Source organism: Saxophila tyrrhenica, assembly GCF_035928015.1.
Source record: "Saxophila tyrrhenica strain CCFEE 5935 chromosome Unknown scaffold_7, whole genome shotgun sequence".
In the NCBI taxonomy this organism is placed as follows: domain Eukaryota; kingdom Fungi; phylum Ascomycota; class Dothideomycetes; order Mycosphaerellales; family Extremaceae; genus Saxophila; species Saxophila tyrrhenica.
The window spans coordinates 1290286-1305920 of record NW_027041739.1 but is presented as its reverse complement, the minus strand read 5'-3'; the positions used below and the strand labels follow the sequence as shown (position 1 = coordinate 1305920).

At 54.1% G+C, this 15635-nt stretch overlaps 6 protein-coding genes across 6 annotated transcripts; 2 read left to right on the top strand and 4 right to left on the bottom strand.

The window, feature by feature from the left end:
- Window positions 1–1043: 1043 nt before the first annotated feature.
- Window positions 1044–2423, bottom strand: LTR77_005242 (uncharacterized protein; the record flags this gene model as incomplete). The annotated part of the gene is made up of 1 exon (XM_064802490.1): window positions 1044–2423. The coding sequence occupies one exon, from the start codon at window positions 2421–2423 to the stop codon at window positions 1044–1046; it is 1380 nt and encodes a 459-aa protein (XP_064659851.1).
- Window positions 2424–2961: 538 nt separating this feature from the next.
- On the top strand, window positions 2962–4839 carry LTR77_005241 (uncharacterized protein; the record flags this gene model as incomplete). Its single annotated transcript, XM_064802489.1, has 1 exon — window positions 2962–4839. The coding sequence occupies one exon, from the start codon at window positions 2962–2964 to the stop codon at window positions 4837–4839; it is 1878 nt and encodes a 625-aa protein (XP_064659850.1).
- A 2350-nt stretch (window positions 4840–7189) lies between these two features.
- Window positions 7190–7801, bottom strand: LTR77_005240 (uncharacterized protein; the record flags this gene model as incomplete). The annotated part of the gene is made up of 1 exon (XM_064802488.1): window positions 7190–7801. One exon carries the CDS (start codon window positions 7799–7801, stop codon window positions 7190–7192), a length of 612 nt encoding a protein of 203 aa, XP_064659849.1.
- Window positions 7802–8609: 808 nt separating this feature from the next.
- Window positions 8610–10266, top strand: LTR77_005239 (uncharacterized protein; the record flags this gene model as incomplete). Its single annotated transcript, XM_064802487.1, has 4 exons — window positions 8610–8791; window positions 8845–9169; window positions 9220–9365; window positions 9417–10266. 4 exons carry the CDS (start codon window positions 8610–8612, stop codon window positions 10264–10266), a joined length of 1503 nt encoding a protein of 500 aa, XP_064659848.1.
- An 868-nt stretch (window positions 10267–11134) lies between these two features.
- LTR77_005238 (uncharacterized protein) lies at window positions 11135–12211 on the bottom strand (the record flags this gene model as incomplete). The annotated part of the gene is made up of 1 exon (XM_064802486.1): window positions 11135–12211. The coding sequence occupies one exon, from the start codon at window positions 12209–12211 to the stop codon at window positions 11135–11137; it is 1077 nt and encodes a 358-aa protein (XP_064659847.1).
- A 1641-nt stretch (window positions 12212–13852) lies between these two features.
- Window positions 13853–14846, bottom strand: LTR77_005237 (uncharacterized protein; the record flags this gene model as incomplete). The annotated part of the gene is made up of 3 exons (XM_064802485.1): window positions 13853–14653; window positions 14704–14750; window positions 14810–14846. 3 exons carry the CDS (start codon window positions 14844–14846, stop codon window positions 13853–13855), a joined length of 885 nt encoding a protein of 294 aa, XP_064659846.1.
- Between the last annotated feature and the right edge of the window lie 789 nt (window positions 14847–15635).

Sequence of the window (15635 nt, the reverse complement as noted above, 5' to 3'; positions counted from 1 at the left end):
GGTATTCAGAGCTTTCTCATCCTGTGTAGTGTGGAAGTTTGGCTGATTTGGAAGGCGCAGTATAAATTCTCCGCGTGAGTGTACTATCATTTGCAGATAGTCGACGATCCAGGCGGCAGAGATCGAAGTTTTCAATATCGATGTTGCAGACCGCAGCCTTGTGGGAGGGGTAAAGCAGGTGGCTTGCATGTTCACATGCAGATGCAAAGCAGGAGCGGCCACCAGTCAGAGTCCAGTCGGGTTTGAATCGAGCCTCAGGCGGCGGCATCAGGGCCTCTGGAACAGCTGCGTTCTCGCTTAATACACGACATATTGGGATAAAGTCGCACACGCCAACGTCGCCGTAAGGCTTGAAAGAAGGTTCGCGTCCTTGATTCCTCGATTTGTTGCCGCCAATTGGATATGGCTGTCGCGCATGCATGTTAGCTCAAAGAAAAGCAGCCTCTGCGCATTCGGCGGCTTATCGACGAATTTGTTGCTGTTCGAGGGCGAAGGGAAGCTGAGTGACGTGAAGTGATGTGTAGAATTTTGAGAAGTCCATACTCCCAATTAGGTGACAGTTCGCCAGCAAGGCACGATGATCAACTATCTTACCTGAGTCCGCTACCGTGTACGGTGTGCTTCAAAACGCATAGACGTCATGGCTGCTAGAGCGCGAAGAATCCTAGTATATATCGTGCGGTAGCAACGTAATGTCAGCTTTCTGATCGAGAAATGAGCCTCGCCCAGCGAATGCCCAATGAAACGTCCCAGCATGCGACGGCTTCGAAACATTGCAGCAGTGCGATAGCGATCTACTTGAATCATCAGCAGCATCGTGAACAAAATTGAATTGAGGTTCTGGAAAGCGGCATGAGCATCTAGTCCCAAACAGCCTGTTGTGCCTGAGAGCGCTTGCTTCGGCCCGGTACCACCAACAACCATGCAAGGGTAACATTGCGTCCTGCGTCGACCAAGTAGCCCAACCGCGAGGCAGAATCTTCATGTCCACATCGCCTGAGAATGTCTCGGTCGGCAAAGAACGTTCCTGGAAGATGGCACCTTCACGCCAGATTTGTGGAATCCTGGTCTTTCGAGGTCTCCAAAGCTTTGTCCTTGGAAGACACGGCAAATGAGGGATGGTCTGGAGAAGACTTTGCCTCCATCGTTGATAGCGGTTCCGTTACGTCTGCAGACACATTCTGCCTCCACGAATCGATCCTGTCGTCCAGCGGTGTCAGCGTCCCTGCTGCCGGGGGAGCGAACTGTCGAGCAAGCAAAGCTTCTTTAGCCATGTCTTGTGGTAAAGTCCGCAGGATCTCGAATATCGGGTCTTGAGCTGGCGCCTGAACATGGTACCCATAGATTTGCGTGGACGTAGCATTCGAAGCTGCGTCTGCGTCCGATTGAGGTCCCATTTCAGCATCTAGATCGACTTCTGCAGGCAACTTACGGTAGCTCTCCGGATCTAGTCCTTCGCCGAGACAGACCTGTCTTGCCAAATCTGCCTTCCTGACCGCGCTGTCCAATTCCTCTTGTGCTTTGGCAAAAGCGCGCTCCCATGAAGCCTCAAACTCCTCGTCTGTCATAGAGAGTGGCATCTCTTGATCGGCCTGCAGTATCCGGACCGTCCGCTCTTCTCTGTGATCAACCTCCATATTGTGCATGTTCTCGCTTTGCAGCTTCACATCCCCAGCTTTGTCGAAGTAATGTTTGACTAACACCGGAACTTCTCCTCGAGATACCTCTGTTGGGGCTGAAGAGGGCGGATAGGTATCCCCCTTGGGCAGCGCTATCTCGTTCAGTGTATCCTGTAGCCTTTGAACCGCTTGTTCGAGACGTGTCTCTGTCCCTTGCATCTTGAATTCGAGGTTGCTGAGGTCGGCTTCTAGCTCTTGCGTCTTGATGGCATACTCTGACTGGCGCTCATGGTCCGCATTGGTCTCTTGGTAACGCTTCAGCAGCTGTTCGGTCGGGAATTGGAGATCACCAAGCTCGTACAGCGCAGTCGCCTCGTGCAGGAATGCCTTCTGGGAGTCGTTCACGAACTGCCGCTGGTCTGCACAGTGCTGCCATTCGTGCAGAATCTGTGATCGGCGCTGCAGCGTGATTTCGCGAAGACCAGCAAGTTTGCGAGAGCGGCGCATGAAGACGACTGCCGCATCGCGGAGGCTGGCCAGCGTTTGTCCATGTTGAAGGGCGGAGCGAATCAGGGAGTCGTCGTCGTCCTGACTTGATCGTGGGACGTGGGGCGGAGGCGAACCTGGACTTTCCGCCGTCGTTGCTGACTCTTTCGTCCCGTTCAAAATACCACCGGACGAGCTTCGATCTCCAAGAGACCCCCAAACAGTCTCCGAACGGGACGACGGCTGAGTGTGGACTTTCGATTCGTCTTGCTGATCAACTGGTGTCCGACCGCTTGCTGGTGGCTGCGTTGCGGACATCTCGCAGCGTTCCCGCAATGAAGAACATCAACATGATGTAAGAGACACCGTTGCTCGTGGTGAAGGGGGCGGGCGCACAGCATCAGAGAATGTCTCCAGTTTGATAGCGGGATGCGGCACGTGTCACAGAATGGTTTGAGCGAGTACTGATACACCTAGCAGCCCTGTCAAGCCTGTGGTTGTTGTGGCGGCTGGAGCAGAAGCTGACTGGTTGCCTTCCCTCACCGGTCACAACCCAGCCAGGGTTAGTTGATGCCGAATGACCATGCTAAATGAGTACCAATATGGCGGGAGAGCTTTGGGTGGATGCATGCTGCACCTCGCTCACGCGGACGGCAATGCGCGACATCGCGGTTTAAAACAAGCTCGACTGCTCCCATCTTCGTGATACGATGCATTAACGACAGATCTTTAGGCTATTTGGTGCTCACGATGTCGCTATAAGTGCGATCTTGTAGATGCACCTGCAACGTCTTGAGATGCTTGCTGATGCTCATGAAATCCCACCGAGGACAGCCTTCCTTCGGCGTCCATAACCATGGCAGGCTGGACTTGGGACCCGGACTCAAACCAATACTTTGTCTACGACGCTGAAAACGACACTCTGCGCTTCCAGAATGGTCGGGTGGTTGCACGGCCCCAGCATATTCCCCGAAGCCGTTTCACTGAGGCAACTGCACGAGCTGCTGCAACGCCATCTGCCTCAAACTATTCCGGTCCTTCCGCCGCCGCCAGCGGTAACTATGTGGCGACGCCCTCCAATGCAGCCCTTGACGCTCAAACTCCACGAGCCGCCACCCGGGGTCCTGGTCAGAATAATGCCCCATCAAGCCGTCAGTCGGGCGAAACGAGCGGATCAGTAGACTCGGTCAATCGAGACATGGGCGCCATGGGCGTGCGGGACCAGGAAGGCCCACCGCAGGTATACAGGCCGATGCCAATTATACCAGAAGTGAGCACAAGAAACGGCCAGCGCATCGTGGATGTCCATGACCCTTCAACGCTCGTTCGTACTGTCTTCGCCAACGCTCCTGCGAATCAGATCACGGACCCTACGCTGCTCAGAGAGAACCCCCAAGCTCATGCCCAGCGACGTCTTTATGGCACGGGCGGCGAAGCCGACACCGAGCGACTCTTTGCTGATTACCACCGGCGAGAGCAGCCCAGGAAGTTTTTTACTATTGGAAAGGTCTTTCTTGTACTTTGGGTCGAGCCAGCTGGAGAATCAACCACTCTCGTCACTATGGCTGAACCTGGAACGAGTCGTGGGGCGTTTGGAGAGCGCGTCTTCTCGAAGGTGCGCAGATTCGTTGTCGTTCGCGAGGCGGACAACTACTGCACGTGCCTCCCCATCGTCACCAATCGTGGACTTGGAGTAGCGAAGAGAGGTGTCACGAAGTCTGAATACAGCATCATTCACACTTCAGCGGAGGTACCTCCCATCAAGACTGCAGAACGTCCGCTGCAGGGCGAGATGGGCATGCGGCCACGAGCTATCCGTGTTGACGCAGATGATCCAACAGACAAGCTACACGATATGTCGCGACTTGACTACGGAAAGGTACACACAATCCAGCATAACATCAAAGTAAAGAAATTTGGCAAGGTGCATCCAAAGTCCATGAATGCGCTAGTACATCAATTCAGCAACGTCTGGAACAGCAAGAGAGTTCTGGCTCCAATGGGCCCTCCCACAGAGCAGCCAGAATCTTCCAATGCAGCCGCGGAACGCGAAAGAGCCAATGCGGGCGGCGCAGGCAACACCACGGGAGGGGGACCGGCAGGCAATGCTTCTACTGCCACGCAGGAAGCGGTCACAGCATTGATGCGCCGAGGCAAGACCCGGGAAGAAGCAGTGGAGATAGTCCGCCAGCGGATCGGAGGAAGCACCAAGAGCCAAAGCAAAGGTGATCAAGAGGACTCTGACGATTCCGATGAAGACGTCCCGGCTGGAAAGCGGTCAGATCAACAGCGCAACGCTGGCAGCGCGAATGGCGATCGTCAAAGCCGTCGTGAAGGGCCTCAACAAACAGGCCGACAAGGCCAAGATCGCTCCTTGCAGCCCAGTCAGTCACAACAGCGAACAGACCAGAACTCCCGGGCCCAGGCGTCTGCTCGTATCCAAGCCTCGGCCGGAGCGCATCAGAGCACAAGCCGTACTGCTCCATCGGCACAGTCGACGTCGTCGCAGTCAACATCGCAGCGAGCCAATCAAGGCCAGTCTCAGAGACCTCCGGGGAATACAGCGCAGCCAGCCTCTGTTCGCACATCGTCGCCAAACACCGACCAAGCTTCAGAGCAGGCTCACCGCTTGGCTCAGGCGCGGGCAATGATGGCTCATCTGCTGCAACAGGGCTATACTCAGGAAGATGCAGCAGAAATTGTTGGAAGAAGATTTGGCGGTCGAGGTCCCTGAAATATCATCAGCTTTCCTTCGGACCAGTCGGTGGAACACTCCTCGATTGGTTTCCGCAACATCTCTTGCAATCCTACTTGGCGGATCCTCCCGATGTCCTTTACTGAGTTCATTCGACAGATCATTTGGACGACACACGGCAGCAACGGCACCACAGCACATTCGCATTCCCTTCATCAGAATCATTGAGCATCAATATGTTTTCGACAAGCCGCATGATGGTCTCTCAACCACATGCGAGCCACATGCGGCACTTTCATATGTTCAGCCTGCATTTGAGACACAGTCATCGACTCATCTTGATTGATGGGCCGATACGACATCATGATTAACGGCTATGAGACAGTCTGTGCTTGGAGGATGTATGAGGACAGCGTTCAGTCGCTTTCGCATCACGTTTTATCCCCCAAATAGTGTCCATATGTATATTTTGTCAGGCGCAGATTTGTTCAGTGTCCCTTCAATAGTGGTTCAATTAAGCAATGGTCTGTGAAGCAAGCTAAAGTGGCCTAAATATTAGCTGACCGGACGTGTGCGGGAGACCCACCGGCCCACGTGGTAATTATAAACCTGTAGTTTGGTGACTGGTTGCCTTGTTTTCGACGCCTGATTTCTGAAACGTTGAGGACCAAGAGGACTGAGGAGGTGAGGCGGAAGGTCTTTGCACGCTGGCTGCATCCGGGAAGGACCGAGAGCCCCGAATAGGAAGTCACAGCTGAATGGGGATCCTGCTCCATACCGAACTAATTACTTCCCTTGAGTCTCACCACTCGCAACCAACAGCTTCCCCTGTCGCAGAGCTCACCAATTTGGCACGGCCCGGTCGAGTCTTTACGCGGCTGTGGCCTGGGCTGTGGAGCCAGAGTCACAAGCTTCTGCTCTGAAGTGATCTCGATTGACTCTATGCTGGAGATTGGCTTCATAAATGGAGTGACCTGCTGAGCTTGAGATGTCCATATGGTCCGTCATGACATAACAGCAGGCGACTTGTGCTGCTTCGGTTCTTCCAAGCATAATGCCGGCCTGTGTGGACTCTGAGACCGTCTGCTCAGACTGCTCATTTGCTCCAGGAATACGACCATAGAGAGGTTCCTCTGGACTTTGTTCAACCGCATTTGGCGATTGCCTTGTTTTCTCGATGTGCTTCCTGGCTTGTCCAAATAACAGCCAGCCACGCAACTTCTTTCAGCCGCTGCTGGCTCCGTCTCACCTTGAGTCAGAGGCTGCTCCGCGAGAGTCGTCAACCGAGATTATGGGGCGAACGTCGTCCAGTGAGGCATCATATCACACTGTTGTATAGTGTGCTGACCATCATCACGTCCTGGTACTCGAGTTGGTCAGGTTTGGGGCCGTGTTCACAGATTGCGACGACGAATCGTACCGTTAAGTCTAGCCCTTGTCAACAAGGCACTTCTGTGTTCTTCATCATCAGTCTGGCATTGACTGTATAAACAGCGAAGAGACAACATGGAAGCTACATGTATCCATGGGGTTTGACACCCCTAGACATCCAAGGGAAGATATTCCCGCCAAAATCACGACTGCAAAGTCCATGTGTGCGCCAGTCGCGCTCGAGTGAGTGTGGCAGCTCGTACAAACCGTTATTTCGGCCGAAAGGACAACCAGCGGGTGGAGCCTCACTCAAATCATCGATCCGATGCTATGTTCCAGTTTGCAAGAGGTCGCTAAGCGTCTACAACCACGTTCACCTGCCGTTCTGGAACCTGAGTAGATGCAATGCAAATGGACGAGGCTCGGGTATTCTCGGTCATCCCAAGTCGCCTAACTCCCCTGGCGCAACGCCATCCAATGGAATGCTCACCGGTGCGGAAATGTAGTTGCATTGAGGCGTTGCATACGCGTTGCCGTCTCTCCAAAGATCGGCAGCGGATGCCTTCAACTTGTTCGTGGATTAGGAGACTTTACTGGAATTGGAACGGGCGGTTCTGAAGTTACTCGTGTCCACGACAAGTGTGCGTACCGTAACTAGCTGGAAGGCAGATGCAACCTGGAAGAGTACTTCAAAGCCGGTGGCGCACAGCGCAAGCCCCAATCTGCAGTGTTGTTATGGATCCATGGCCATGGCTAAATCGCATGCCTCGGCCTGTCACATGCTCACATTTGCCATGCGACAGGCAGCTTCCATCCCATCATCCGAAGCTGGTCGAAGCCCATCAGTCCCCGAGACTGGACCCCGAGCAGTGCTGCTTGTTGTGACAAGCCGTGGCGGACCTCCAACATCCACCGCATAGCCTTTCCAGATACGCATTCCGCAAACACCCGCCTTCCCCCATGCCCATTCCGCAACCATCCCGTCTTGCCCCAATGCTCCTGGCACTTTCATGCAACGCTAGTTGTGGTGGGAGGAAATGCGTCGGTATCTGAACATCTCCGGGTCGAGTCCCTCGAGTCGACATGCGATCTTCTGCTTGAAAAGATCGTGCTGGGCAATGGCGAGAGCCTGTGCGAGCTTCTCGTGGTTCGACAAGATGCTGGAATCAATGTCTCCGTGTGCCATTGCCATCTCCTCTATGTCGGCTTGGAGCTCTGAAAGACGCTCTCTTTGGATGGAGACCTGTCGGGCAAGGTGGAAGTACCGATGGATGGTGGAACGATTCGTTGAGGCGGAGTCGGAGAGGGGTGAGTCGCTGTCGTCGGAGGTGTCTTCCTCGATGGCTGAGGAGTCTTGACTTGCAGATATGGACCAATGCCCTTTGCCTGCTTCATCTCTATCGACCCATTGCAGACAAGCGCAGCGTGCTGAAGCGAGAGAGGTTGCCGGCACGTCGGACAAGGCTGCGCCTTCGATCCGCCCTTCGTCGGGTATTTCGAACGACTCTAGCGGTCCATCCGGCTCTGTCTGCTGTATGTAAACCCAGTCTTCAGTCGATCGTGCCCTAGCTGCATCTGCTGATCGATGGGCCCGCTGTAACGCCGCTTCGTTGCGCTCCACAATAGACATTAATATAAAATTGAACGAAGAAACGCCAACGCTATCCAATGAATCGACAGCGAGCCGCCTGAATCGCAATGGAAAGTGGTAAGTGAAAGGTAACAACGAGGACGGTAACGACGGAGGTCAATGGAACATCAGCGGACGAATGCGATCGCCCAGCCATCCCTTTAACGTCGGACTTCGTGGCGTCCTTTGTTGTGAGGCGGAAACACCCGTGGGCATTGACTCTCGCGTGGAACCATCGGAACGGAACCATGATAGTTGCTGATTATCGTGAAACCAACTGTTCACCAAGATCCTCGAAGGTTGAATTTCATGTCCGAGATGTCGTCCTTGTGACTCGCGGCCTTGCGATCGGCTACCCCACGCACATGGCTATGCAACCCTTGTCATGCGTACATGTATGCAAGTGTTGTGCGCTGGCAGGAAGCTAAAAGCTGTCGGCCCTTCTCCACACCCAGAGACCGGCAGAAGAATAGATACGACTATATAATTGCGGGTGCTTCTAACCGACTTGCCGCGGTGGATCATGGCTGGAACTGTGGCTATATACCTATCAGTGTATCTGTCCTGGTGCTGCACCTGCACGCATCCATCATCCCGCAGATCGTAGCTACTGTTTTGGTAGGGGTGTGGAATCCCGTCTCGAGTCGTGCTCACATGACAGACCTACTAGTCGTTTAGGCTGCATGTGACATTCTACTCAGCTTGTCGACCTTCCAACCTTCGAGAACCTCAGGTTCGAACTCATTGCTCGCGGTGTGCCGCGCGATGCTGCGGCGGGCACCTCGAGCTCGAACCGACAGCCGACGATATGGCGCCTAAGCGTTCTGACAAGCCAGAGTGGCGAGTTGATCCGAATACTGGGCAGAAGGTGAGATGGTCCGAATCGAAGCAAGCCTGGGTCAACGAGAATGGCAAGACTGTGAGCAAGGCGAAGACCTTGCCAGAGCGCGCTTCATCATCTTCCGCTCGTCGAACGGACAGTGGTTCCACGTAGGTACTCGCCTCAGGATACTGCGTACCTGTCAACTGACTCGTGATAGTAGACCGACCAACATACCACGTAAAGACAGCGCCACTGCTGGTGGTAGCGATGCCTTGGCACGTTCGATGGAGCAGATGGCGCCACCCAGCACTTCCAAATCACCAGTCCCGACTGCCCAATTCCCCCTCAGTGGTACGGATCCAACGTCACAAATACAGACTCGCTGGGGTTTCGACCCCTTGGGCTCCGTCCCCAACCCTGGAGGGTCATCGATGCGACCAGTGAACCTCAAAAGAATTCGAGAAGGCAACGGAGCCTCGCAGACAAGATTTCAACGTGGCTATATCACTAGCGAGGATCCCAACCATGATTACAGACCAAGTCGGGTAAGTTGTCCGAGCTGAGTCCTGCTCCTCAAGTGCTGATGCTTTCTTAGGTTATCGAGGTACTCCTTGTGCCGCCACCGCAGACCAGTGATCCTGGCGATTCTCGGATCACTCCCAATGGAAGCACTGGCCTTGTGAGGCTTCGCCGCTTCATCATCTTCGAACAGTCACCTGACCAAGAAAGGTTCAGAGCCGTGTAAGTTCATCATCGTCGACGAAATGTAGCCATGCTGATTGATCCTCGAAGAGCTATCAAAACATACAATGCTCAGGGTGTTGCCGCCCCGGGAGTGATCAAAGCACACCATTCAATCGTCTACACTGGTCAGCCGCGGATGAGGGCTGACGAACGACCGAATGATCCTGGCGATGCAGATCGGATGCAACCTCATGCCATACGAGTGCAGCAATACGACCAAGAGCAGGCGTTGGATCCCTTAGCTCGTATCGACTACACTGACATCTATGAGCTCGATTACGACTTCCCAAACATCAAGCTGTTTGGCAAGGTGCACACTGACTCTTGGCCATCATTCATGCTGCAATATCGAAGCGTCTGGGCCACAATCCAGGGCGCAATCACAGGTCCACGACTACTACCCACGATTCAAGACGTTCCAGAAGCAGAGACTCCCCGTGCTGGGACCGAGAGTGTCACTTCCGCCCGGACAGTCGTTAGAGCTAACCCACCTCAGTCATCAACAGCCAGCACAGATCATACGCGTGCAGACTCTGGACCTATCTCGGATGCGCAAATGGTCCGTCTAATGGACAACCTCAGAATCAGAGCCGCACAAAATGGATGGACCATTGGGACGGAACCTGACGACCGCCAGATACACCGGATGGCCCGAGACTCCGAGCGACGTGCCCAATATCTCGGTATCATCAGGGACCGGTGGAACGGTGAAAGAGAACGAGCGGCGGCGGCGGCAGCAGCAGCAGCCGAAAATGTCGAAGACGACGAAGACGATGAAGAAGAAGAAGAACAAGAAGAGGAAGCAGAAGCACAAGAAGAAGAAGAAGAAGAAGAAGAAGACGAGACGCCTGTGGCTCAACCACCAGTACGCCGTGCTTCGCACCGAGGGACTCGATAGGGGACCTCAACTATTCCACACCATCCCACCTGTTATACGAATGCTTGTCGGGCAGCCGCTTGCGCGGCCGGCTTTACAAACACCGACCAATTGTCGCAGCATACAAAACATCTTGCTCCGTCTGGAGTTTCCTTACTTTCGATGATACGACAACACAAACATATGCCTTGGCCTGGTTTGACTTCTCCGATTCGACGAGGCGGCCAAGGAATCATCTGCTATGTTTCAATCCTACCTTTGTATTACGACGACTGGATAGCAGAAACGTTTCCATTTGTCCCTCTCGCTTTTTACTTTCCACGATGCGACGATGCGACAGAGGAGAGATTCTGGTTTGAGAGATGTGAATACTAGGCAACGAGATGAGATTAGGGCAGCTAACAATCTCGACGACCTGCAAACGACAGAGCCGCCGCTCGGCATTTACGACAACAGTCCACGAAACAGCAAGTTTGAGACAGTAGCTTACGTAGTTTAGCATTGGGTATTGAGTTCTGCTTCACAGTCATCCATCTCGCTCGTCATGCTTCCGGAATCGAAGCTGCACTGTGTCCACCCATGCGCAAAGTTGATTGCCTGGAGTATTTTGTTGTTTGGACCACGGTTGACGTGCGGAAGACGACCCAGCCCTTGAAAGTCTGCTTGATTCTCGACCGGACCCTTCAGCAGGATATCCAAGCAGCTGTAGTGCTGCGCGTTACAGTCGACAGCATTATGTGTGACTCTGCTGCATGACCAATCGCTTGCGTGCCACTCGGAAGTCAGCAAGCACTTGTGGTCTTGAGCGCATTGCAAGATCCTCCCAGCTGTACCATGCCTTTCTGCCTTACATGATGAAGATGTGGCACATCATCTGTCAACCTATTCTTCAAGGAAGTGCTGGATGTTCGGACTGCGGCGTGCCAGGAGTGTCAAAGTAGGGCTCGAGCCCCGGGCTCTGGAGGTCCTCGAACGACCCACGGGACAGCATACTGTCCAGCCAGCCCCCGATTAATTGGTGCTGCGGCACAGTTCGTTTGAATCCCGTGGGCTCATACCGAACTGGTCGGATCTTCTGTGACTGGGCATCACTGTCAAGCTCATCGCCGCCCGCAAAGGCAACGCTCCCAGTGTACATGGAAGGCTCCGTCGTTCTTCTTTTGGCGTTCACATCGATACCCCTCGACTCACACTGACTTCGTAAAGCGGCGGCTGCTATACGTGCGTGATCGAGTTCCAGCTGGAGCTGCTGCTTCCGGTCCTGGTGATTACGCTCAAACTCTTCATCAACAACTTCTAGGTTGTCCCCACGTTCCGCCATAAATGCTCTTGTTTCCATGCCTTCTTGATGGGTATACTCGAGCTCTTGGAGTCTCTCCAATAAGATACCGACATCTCCTTGCTTCGAGTAGTACTCTGTGAGCATTGGATCAACACCAGTGGGGCTCGTTGTAGAAGAGACCACGTCCGACACGCTGAGAGCATCATCCAGCATTTCGGCTTTGAGGGAGTCCGCAAACCCACTCGCTCGCATGGCACTCAGGACCAGTCCGAACCTATCGGTAAGTCGAAACTCGAGGTTGCTGAGATCCTCTGTCCTCTCCTTCATCAGGTCTTCTTGCTGGCAGAGACTGCTGTAGCTTTCGAAGTACGCGTCTGAAGGTTTCGACTGGGCTTTCGGCGGCGACTCAGTTGCACCAAAGGCATCAGAATCCTTGATGGAGCTTGCTCGTTCGAACAGCCCAAGACCTCCATCTCTACCTTCCTGTAACGTCTGAGTCAGGCTCGGTGGCACCGCGCGCTCGACTGATGATTCTTGAGGGTAATTGCGGAGTGCATCGAGCTCTCCTTGGTTTTGCGCGCCGTCGTTCTCCAGCTGCTCAGCTCCCTGAGCTAATGCCGCATTTCTGGACTCGCTCGATTGGAGCTGGCTGTTGGAGCGGTGGCCATGCACAGTGCTTGCCATCATTGCCGAATCAACTTTGGGGATATCTGTGCTCGAGCCAAAGTGTAGTTTCTCTCCGACGATCTGCGCGACATCGGGGGACCTATGCAAAGACAGAGGCCCAACGTCCAAGGTCTTCAGTAGTGTTCGCAGGGATTCGTGATACTGTCGGCGGTAGCTTTCCAGCATCTGATGATCATGGCGTAGCTGGGTACGTTTCACCAAGACTTCGTTGATCATGCTACGGATGGTACGAATCTGCCTCGAGAAACGTTGAAGCGAGATGTGCTTATTGTCGGGTTCCACGTTTAGGTGCTTGATCATCGGCTCGAGAGGAACATTGTGATCCTGGAGTATCGAGCCAGATTCCGTGCGTGTGTGCTGAGGCGATCTCGACTTCTGCGGTACAAAAGCGGGCTCGCTGGCTATATCTTCATCGACCTCTTGTCGATCGAGTGACGCTAGGTCTCGAGCGCCCAGAAGATCCGGCTTCGATCCACCCACCTGAGCAAGCCGGCTGACGTCTATACCTGAACCCTCAGAGTGTGAGATTGGTCTCCGGGCCAGATTGACGGGACTGTACGGGCGGTGCACTTCCTCCTCGGTCTGGGCGATTGAGGAGCGACGGCGAAGGCTCGTTTTTCGACTCCGGGTGCGGCGAGGTTGAGGTGTGAACATCTTACCATGGTCCCTTACGACTGTGTGATTGCTCACGCGAATAGTACTGAGCTGTGTCGTGGTTTCTTTGTCGAATTCTGCTGTCTGCCGGAGGCTTGTCGGCTGGGGGGAGCTGCAGGATGCACCGGCCTCGCTAGGAAGCCTCATCGCGTCAGGTGACAAGGCTGTGCATCGGACGATACGTGTTGTGGCATGGATTTAATGCGAGCCTGTAATTTACTTCTGGCGCCTATCGTCGGAGACACATAAAACTTGCACTCTCATCTAACGTCGATTCTACCGGGTAGGGCTTCAAAATTCCGGGTGCTGTTCCAAGGCCTGTGATTGCAGGCATCACTCTTTCACTGAGCTCTAGAGTCTGTGAAGGACACGTCTCGTTGTGTCACACTCACCGTCAACACCCTGGCAGACGGTAACTTGCTTCCTCGAAGTATCACAACCAGCACATCCAAATCCCTACGACAGGCTACGAGCACGACTTCAGAGGCTCCAGTCGAGTCATCGCAAAGCAACGCATCACATGCTACAGCATTTAACGTTGGCCAAATCCTGCAACCCTTAGACATGCACCGCTTGCATGGAGGTACAACGGGAAGGCGATCCACTCAGAAGCACTCGCACGCGTCTTCGACCCGGTTTGGTGGCAAATCGATGAATCACGAATTTGGGAACCACAGTGCAGCCGTTATCGATGCTGGACAGAATCTGCAGGCGCAGGTATGGACCGAACTCGCTCCCTGATTGTTTCAGGGTACCAGCGTTCTGTTCACAGACTGCTGGATTCTGCCTGCATCAAAGAGAAACCCGGTGCCTCAAGCAAGAGTCACCAGAATCATCGCGGTCGCTCTGTGACATTTCATGTGAATGTGATACTAGGAACATGATTCATCAGTAGCCCTGTAATACCATATCACCACAAACTAATACATGAGGCTTCGAAAGGATAACAGACCCCACGCTTTCATGAGAAGACCATCAGCAGCACTATTCGTACTGGCCCCTATACTGCACACGATACGCTGCACCATCCCCAGCGTCAGCATCGTCAGCCTCATCTTCCTCATCCACCCCATTTAGCATGCTCCCAGTAGCAGGAGCAGAAACCGACGACCTCCGCTGTTCAGCAGCCTCATCGATAAGAGCTTTGTACGGTGCCAATACAGCCAAAGCTTCGCTGGCGGCCCAATAATTCGTGATGAGCGAGTGATACGCCCGCCGGTAGGTATCCATGGACTCGCTTTGCGAGTGCGTAGTGGCCGCGAAAGCGCCGCTGGGGCTGCGTGATCCAAATGTAGGAGCGGGTTTCGGCGTCTCCTCGAGCGCGACGTTTCGGTACTGCGCATGAAGGTGGCGCAGCGATGCTCTGTTCACCATTCCAAAGCTCTTAACCTTGACGTTGTGGTGAATGACCGACGGCTTCGCGAAGTCAACTCGCGATTTCTCGTCGAGCTTCTTGTCAGACAGATCAGGATCGACCCTGATTGGATCAGGCTGCATACCAGCCTCACGAAGTGCAGGATTGGGAAGCTCGTCGGCTGCCGGCAAGGGTGCCTTCTTGCCACAATGGATGATGGTATGGTCTGACTTCTTCACACCACGCTTCGCCACTCCTTTGCCGCCATAGCTGGTGACAGGAACAGCAATGCATGACAGTTGTCCTTCCTTCACAACAACAAACCGTCGGACCTTGGAGTGCACTGGCTCCCCAAAGCTGTTGATGGTGAAGGCCCGGCTCCTAACATCATTCGCTGAGTCGGCCGCTTCGCTCCACAGGGTCTGAAAGACCTTCGCATTGTCAGCTTGACTACATTGCCTGCACTGGTGAGGCCACTTACCTTTCCCAGCGTGAAAAACTTTCTCGGGGTCTTCGTTTTTCTGAAGTCTGGAACGTGTTAGAATCACCAGTAATGTCGCCGAAGACACCATGACTGAGGGACCAACCTTCGTACAAAAGGTCATCCGGGCGAGACCCTGGCATGCGGTTATGATTTGGAGAAGTCTGTTGATCTGTTCGTGCCGGCGGATGGGAAGAGTTGTGCTGGAAGGACGTCTGAGGTGCTCCTGGGGAATATGATGGACTCGTTGGACTTTGTGGGTTGGCCATGCTTTGGTAGAACGAGTCAGCGCGAGGCCTGCCGGGCGTCGTTGGGCTGGAGGGAGAGCCGTGCAACGACAGACTCTGGAATCCTCCTTCCACATTGTTCGGTGACGGTGGTTGCCGTGAGTTCGTCCTTGAGCTACCTGCAACCGCGGGCGGCGAGTAGTTCGATTGCGGACGCGGTTGGAATGTGTACTGATCGTTGTTGGGGGATTGGGTAGTCGGTGAGATCGGACGAGAGAGCTGATTTGGTGTCTGGCGCGGCTCGGACGGGCTACGGCCATGCATGGAGGAGGAAGATGGTAGCTGCTGCGCAGCGAGTTCCAGTGACTGTGGAGTGACTGTTGTAGGCCGTGGATAGCTGCTCCCGTCTTGAGCAACTATACGATCTGTCTCATAGTCGTAATAGCACCAACCTCGTTGATCCGGTCCTTGGAACCATCCGGTCGTTCTACGGGTTTGTGAATGTGCCTGGAACATCTTCAACGTGTGCAGTAATCATCGAAGTTCGAAAATTAGGAGGCTGGGCTCGCAATAGATAAAAGAAAATGCTTCGAAGGCAACCTTTGCCCTTAGCTTGATTTTACGCCTGCTGCATCTTGGAGAACGGTTCGCATTGGATTTCAGCATGCGTCCCGGCGGTTGATGCCCATGATCCCCCACGTGGCC